This window comes from Ornithodoros turicata, unplaced genomic scaffold (genome assembly GCF_037126465.1).
Source record: "Ornithodoros turicata isolate Travis unplaced genomic scaffold, ASM3712646v1 ctg00001284.1, whole genome shotgun sequence".
NCBI classification, from domain to species: domain Eukaryota; kingdom Metazoa; phylum Arthropoda; class Arachnida; order Ixodida; family Argasidae; genus Ornithodoros; species Ornithodoros turicata.
In genome coordinates, this window is record NW_026999533.1 from 61514 (window position 1) to 68953 (window position 7440).

A 7440-nucleotide genomic window follows, 5' to 3' on the forward strand; every position below is an offset into this window, starting at 1 on the left:
CTTAGGTGAGCAGGGAAAAGGCTTAAGACCTCAGGTCACCTCACATCGCCACGCGGCTAGCACAATATGACACCAACAACATACTAGCATCGGGTAAAATTGCAACACTGCTAAACAAGTCCAGACATGCCACGATGACGTCACAAATCAGAAAAAAAGCCCATGCATGCACGCACACACAGAGGACAACGCGTTAAACACACGGAGCGCTCAGGAATAATCGTAGCGTTACCACACGTCGCTACGAAGCTCAACGTCTAACACAAGGCGACAGCAACAAGATATTAGCGAAGGGTAAAAATTGCAACACTACTGAACAAGTCTAGACATGCGACATCGAATGCGAAAACACTGGTGATCGGGGAAAAGGGCTAAGCCTGCGGCGGATCATCATAGAGCATACACAACTTCATTTTTCTATTTCGCGTAAACTAAACGCGGTCTGCTTGGAAAACGACGTACAAAGTTTCTTAGGGAGCAGAGAAATATAGCAATTTCTACTCCGTGCTCAGACACCAGCATTTCTGCTCAAAAACCTGCAAAATTAAGCACTGCTTACTTCGTCAAGATATCGAACACCCAACAAAATCAAACAAACAACCCCACTTCCACTGGTAGAACACTATTTTGCTTTTACGCAGGAGGCTTTCTTCTACATAAAAAGCAGAGAAAATAAGAAAAGAGCAGCGATAAATTACACGCACTTTTGCTTGACTTAAAAAACCTGAAGCATATGCCAATAAACCAAGAAAAAGACACTCATGTCTGGTATCTGATAGTGCCACATACACAGACGCATTACCCTTGCGTAAAGAAAGCACAGGACAGGGATACACAAATTTCCTTAGGTGAGCAGGGAAAAGGCTTAAAACCTCAGGTCACCACACATCGCCACGCGGCTAGCACAACATGTCACCAACAACATACTAGCAGCGGGAAGAATTGCAACACTGCTAATCAAGTCCAGACATGCCACGATGACGTCACAAATCAGGAAAAAAAGCACACGCATGCACGCACAGAGGACAACGCATTGAACACACGGAGCGCTCAGGAATAATCGTAGCGTTACGGCACATCGCTACGAAGCTCAACGTCTAACACAAGACGGCAGCAACAAGATATTAGCGAAGGGTAAAAATTGCAACACTACTGAACAAGTCCAGACATGCGACATCGCATACAAAACACTGCTCATCAGGGAAAATGCCTAAGCCCGCGGCGGATCATCATAGAGCATACACAACTTCATTTTTCTACTTCGCGTAAACTAAACGCGGTCTGCTTGGTAAACGACGTACAAATTTTCTTAAGGAGCAGAGAAATATAGAAATTTCTACTCCGTGCTCAGATACCAGCATTTCTGCTCAAAAACCTGCAAAATTAAGCACTGCTTACTTCGACAAGATATCGAACACCCAACAAAATCAAACAAACAACCCCACTTCCACTGGTAGAACACTATTCAGCTTTTACGCAGGAGGCTTTCTTCTACATAAACAGTAGAGAAAAGAAGAAAAGAGCATCAAAAGATGGCTCACTCTTGTATGCGATCGCAAAGCGATAGGTCCTCGTTCCGGATGTAATAGGATATCGCCACTCGTCCGAAGCGAACCAAAAAAGAAAGAAAGAAAGGAATGCACGTTCGCTATACCTCCACGAAGAAAACGCTACCGTGCTTCTACGCAGCGATCATCATACAGGAGTGAGCCATCTTTTGACGATGGTAGGATAATTATTGACCTGAGGAATAATGTGGATTTATGTGGTTGTGAGTATAGACTTTGTGTTTGTGAGTGTGAAAATGTGAGTGTGCGTCTGTGTGTGTGCGCGCGGACGCTTTTCTGAACCAGGGATCCCACTTGAAAAGTAAGTTCTTTGTGTGTGACTTTTCATGTGACACCTGGGCTTGTTCTGACATGCTTTCCTTCTACATGTAGCTTTTTTCTCTTTGTACAAGAAATATTCTTGACGATAGTGCTGCCTTGAATGGGAGTAGAGCTATTCTTAATAATTTTGCGATTCATTTAGTTCAGAGAGTAACCGCGAGGGGGACAGGTGTGTGACTTTATTCAGGAGGAACAAAGCGTCATTATTCACTTAGCTGCATGGCTCTCGGCTGGGATGGAAATGTCTTGCTGAACCATTATTTTTTCCCTGTACAGTAAGACTTTGGGAATGAAATGCTACAATCTCCTCTTGTCTATGGTGCTCTTCTGCAATAGTTCCCTATGGAATCATTATAGTAGAATGAAGGAAATAATCTTGGGATAGTGATTCAATAAATAACAGGTCCCATGTCTAGAGCGTAGCGTCCTTGAGCCACCCACCTGCATGATGACGTCATACCGCGAGACCATTGTTTCAGGTTGACCTTGCCTAGACGAGAATTAGCGAAAAAAAACAGGGTAGCTCTGAAACAATAGGATGACGTCACGACCAATGACAACGGCCTGCAGGGGGCGCAAGGATTCACTTTTCTCTTGGACACTGACGGGTCTGGACACGCAAATTCTGCTCCTGGTAATTGCGTTGGTCGTCAGTGGAAGAGCGTAGCTTCGGTGGGGTTCTGTCTGCCTCTGATGAGGTGCGGATGTGTGGTTCGTCACTGGTGAATGGTGTTCGACGATGCAGGTGGATTTTGTGACGAGCGGATTTACAATGAGGGAATGCTGTGAACGGGAAAAATGATTGTGAGTGTCTTTTTCACTCTGTTCAAGTGTTTGTTTGTTTTCCTCTGTTACCCAGTAGTCGTAGGATTTGCTTTCCTTTGTTGACGCTTTGTATTTTTTCTCTTTTGACAAGGACCATTGTTGTCTTGACGATAGTGCTGCCCTGAGTTCTGCGCTTCTGGTTACCCGTACTCTGTGTTGATTTGTTGAGTGCCTAGTCCTCCTATTTGCCGTTGATGGAGTTACGTGTTAGGATATTTTGTTCTTTTGCAAGTCTCATTTAGTAAGACTTTGGAATTCCTACAATCAGCTTTCATGCATGGTGCTCTTCTGCAATAGTTTCCTATTCAAGCGTTATAGAAGAATAAAGGAAATAATCATGGGATAGTGATTCAATAAATAATAGGTCCCCTGTCTAGAGCGTACGCGTCCTTGAGCCACGCAGGTGCATGATGACGTCATACTGTGGCTTCATTGTAGATTGACCAAAGGAGCATTAGTGGACAAAAACAGGGTAGCCCTGAGACAATAGGATGACGTCACGACCAATGAGAACGGCCAGCAGGGGGCGCAGGAATGCTCTTCATTCTTAGCCTCTCGGAGGTGGTCGCCCCAGAGGGCGCTAGGAGCGCGTATGCGTAGCGGCCACGGAGCGGCGGTCCAGTCAGTTTCTCTCCGGCTGTCGCGGAAAGCAGACGTGCGCTCCCCGCGCTCGCTTAGTTTCTGGCTGGCTGTCACGGAGAGCAGTCGCATCGGTCTGCGCTCCTGCTGTGGTGAGGTGATTTGTTGTGTAACTAATGCTTTCGCCAACTTTCTTCCCGCTTTGTTTGCGATTTTCGTGTCAGTGCACGTCGGGTGCTGGTTGCTGTTGTCCGGGCATCCCCGCCTTTTTCTATATTCTTCTGCCTTGGAAATGGCAGTAGCGCTGGTGTGATTCTTAATAATTTTGTTGTGAGATTAGTTGAGAAAGTAACCGCTAGGGGGTGCAGCTGCCGGGCTTTATACAGGAGAAAAAAACCATTACGAGTCAGTTCTCTGCCTGCCTCTCGGATGGAGCAGTCGCATGGTTCTGCGCTCCTGTTGTGGTGGGATCATTTGTTGTGTAACTAATTCTTTTTCTTGTTAGCTATTGATGGTTTTATGGATGGATGGAGCATATTTACTCTTGCTTTCACAGCCTCTGTATTACGAGTGTTTTTCTCCTCGCATGTCCAGAGCTGTCCTAACCTGCCAAGACATGTCATGATGACGTCACAGCTGACGTCACAGGATGTCCGGAACTTGTGGTCATAGCTGCGATGCTTTGCAACCTGGCTCTGTGCTCCGTCGACCGGCGATTGGTAAGCGGCCTTTCCGGGCCGCTTTCTTCATGATGGTATCGTTGACACTGACACCTACACTCTGACACCTACAATGGCTAGATTATTGGTTTTCACTACAGCATCTACAGTTTTTACACAAGAATGTCGCATGACAATGATGAGGAGGATATGCACACTTTTTGCACTACTTCATAGCTGTTCAAACTGTGGTTTCGTTGTCACTTAGAGGAAATTTACAAAAGATAGGCTTCCTAGTCTCAACAAAATCACGTCTCGTATAGGCATAGCACAGTTTAAAGTTTTTCTCTACACCCCGGTGAAACAATATGCCCCACATCCGCTGGCACATTGTGCTTTTTTTCTGCAAGTGTCTCATTTTGATGACTGCATACAAGTTCAGCTCTTCTTGGACATGGTGGGAACATCAGGAAAGAAAGATGGCCAGCGCGAGGAGGAGGAAGATGACATGCCGATGCCAGCGACCCCCACTGTGCATCTTCAGGATCCATCACAGAGCCCCATTTCCTCAACAGATTTGTGTGGTGGCACCAGCTCTTCAATGGATATGCCGCCACCTTCACAGCCAAAAAAAAACGCACAAAAGTAGCGCCAAGCGGCATATGACACTCTACTGGCACAGCTTATTGAAGAGCAACGCCAGCTGAGGCACACACTGGAAACAACGAGGAAGCAAGAGCACGAACTGAGGAAGCGACAGCTACACCTCCAAGAGCGTGCTGCTGAAAGGGAGGATAAGCTCCTCGATGTGTTAATGGCATTATTACCAAAAATAGATTATTAAAAGAAATGAAACCATTCCGGCATGTCCGAATCATTCATCTGCTAAACACTGGTGTACGAACAGTATCCAAAGCAGTTTTATTCACATCAAGCAGTTTGGTATAGACTCAAGGTAGGGGACCGAGAGACACTGAACAAGAAGGACGGAAGACAAATTCTCAGACTCAACAAAAGATTTATTGCAGGGACCCAACTATATACCCAAGAGGTGACTCAGAGGAGCGAGAAGACAAAATGATGGATTACTAATCACATTGCCAGGTATGGCTATCTCAACAGACTCTCACAGTAACCTCAGTCTTTTATCCATGTCAACCACAAGTACACTGGTCTCATGAAACAACAGGGCACACCCACTGCATTCTTTGAGATGAACTGCCAACTCAGAGAACATATTTTTTTGTTTTCGTTTTTTGACATCAGAAGAGTGTTCTCAGAGTTCGTTGTTCATCTGTCCGAGTGCTCGGTTGTTCCATGACACCAGTTTACTTGTGGTTGAAAGGGATAAACAATGGAGGTTACTGTAACAGTCCATTGAGATATTCACACGTGGCAATGTGATTAGTAATCCGTCCTTTTGTCTTAATAAACCTTTTGTTGAGTCTGAGGATTTGTCGTCCGAACTTCTTGTTCCGTGTCTCTCTGTCCCCTACTATGAGTGAAACATCGAGAGATCAGTTCGGTGGAACTGGTACCTATGACTGGTACCTTTTCCAAAAGTATGTGGCAAGGGCACTTCTTACTGCTTGCCCGCCACCGTGGCACACATCGGTACCACGAGATGGCTGAGCGTACAGCATATCGAGTGCGTGTGCGTCTTGTTCCCACTGAACTTCAACTGTGTCCCTTAATGTCTCACAGATGTTGTGCAGCGTACAAGCAGTTCTGATGGAGCGCTTTCCTAGTGTTGTGTTGCACTCCATCCTCTTCATCACATGCCTGAACCGGGCCTTGACCCTCCCAAAAGCATTTTCTACAATTCTTCTTGTTTTCGATAGGTTATAATTGAAAGATGCTTGCGGAGTTCCTTTTGGTGCATTGGCAAATGGCTTCAGCAAGTTTGACGTGAGGGGGAACGCCTGGTCACAGAATATAATTGGTGGAATGGAGGTTCCCTCTATGGTGACGACAGGTGACTGGAAGTGATCACCATCGACCAACGAACGAAGTCTTGATCTCCCATAAACATGGGCGTCATGACATCTTCCAGGACTTCCAACGTTGATGTACTTGAATTTGTACTGATGATCTACGAGTGCCAGAAGTATGATACTGTACCTGCATCGAAAAAATAATGAAATTATAATGTACATTGGCCAACAACGCATTGAGCTGCTAGCATAACCCAAATCCAACTGTTCTTTGCGTCCCTATCTCATTCAATGCACACCCAGCATGTACCTGTGCAGCATGTAAAAGCATCATGCAATGCCAGTCAGAACTGCAGGTTAGTAAGAAAACAAAATAAACTTACCATCCTTTATGGTTATAGTAGTCTGTGGCATGGAGCTTTGGTGGAGAGACAGGGAAGTGGCAGCCACCAAGAGCTCCGATAGCTTGGGGGAAGCGAGTGACGGCGTGGAACTCTCGCAAGTGTGATTCCATTTCGTTACGGCGCACCATACAGATCCATTGCTGTTCAAGGTGGAGGATGACAGCATCACATAAGTCCTTAAAAATCGCGGTCACAGTTGAACGGCCTATTGCTAACTGATGTGCGATAGTCCTATCCTCTGCACTTGAACAGAGACGGTACAGTGCGACTGCCACACGCTTTTCAAGCGAAATAGCATTTCGCATGTTTGTGTCTTGGCGCTCGACACTTTGAAGAGACTCCAAGAGGTACCTGAATGTGGCCGGGGAAACACGAAAAGCCTGCTTGAAGTGCTTGTCTCGTAGATATGGCAGTGTTTCTTCAAACCAGCGCTCGTTTTGCTCGAATGCCCATTGCTGCCGCCGAAATCTGGGTACACCGTGGAACATTACGGAAGCCATCGTGAACATATTTGCAAGCAGCTGTCCCTCGGTCTGTCTCGCAAAGTCCGCCGCCGCTTCGATATCCATTTCTAGCCTTCGCTCTTCAGACCTCCGCTTGGCACGCGCGCATACCAACGCTAACAGCACATTCTTTACAGAGACAGAATCATCCGGTATGCACGACGCCATCTTTTTCTCGCGAGCATGACGGAGGATCTTGGATTGGATTCTAGCGATTTTGTCAAAATAGCATCGTATATTCGCAAAAGATTAGCAATAAAATGAGTCTTAAAACAATTATGTATCTATAAAAAAGTAAAACTGGAAGAAATTACTTCTGAATACGTAATGTCTCGGAACGTAAAGTTTCAGCTAGCGCCATTGTTATCATTACAGAGTGTCACTAACTTAACCAGTGTAGCAGGCGCGTAGTGCAAGTGATATCCCGGGAGCCGTAGTGCACTTAATGTAAATGACACTAAACTAGCCCGTGTGGAAGGGGTATTAGTCAGATCCACCAAGAAATCCACTCGATATTCCAAATGGAACTGCCCAAAAAAAGTCCCGAAATTGAGACTTCAAAGTTTCGGGTATTCAACGGTACACGAAATCAGACGCAAAGATTCGTGGAGAGGAGGACTTGCTCCTGTTCCCATGAAAGATAGAAG

General features: G+C 45.8%; 1 protein-coding gene across 1 annotated transcript; it reads right to left on the minus strand.

Moving 5' to 3' along the window:
• Nucleotides 1-5382: 5382 nt before the first annotated feature.
• On the minus strand, nucleotides 5383-6934 carry LOC135376764 (uncharacterized). The gene is made up of 2 exons (XM_064609241.1): nucleotides 6270-6934; nucleotides 5383-6073 (listed from the first exon to the last, which is right to left on the minus strand). Exons 1-2 carry the CDS (start codon nucleotides 6857-6859, stop codon nucleotides 5491-5493), a joined length of 1173 nt encoding a protein of 390 aa, XP_064465311.1. The 5' UTR covers nucleotides 6860-6934; the 3' UTR covers nucleotides 5383-5490.
• Between the last annotated feature and the right edge of the window lie 506 nt (nucleotides 6935-7440).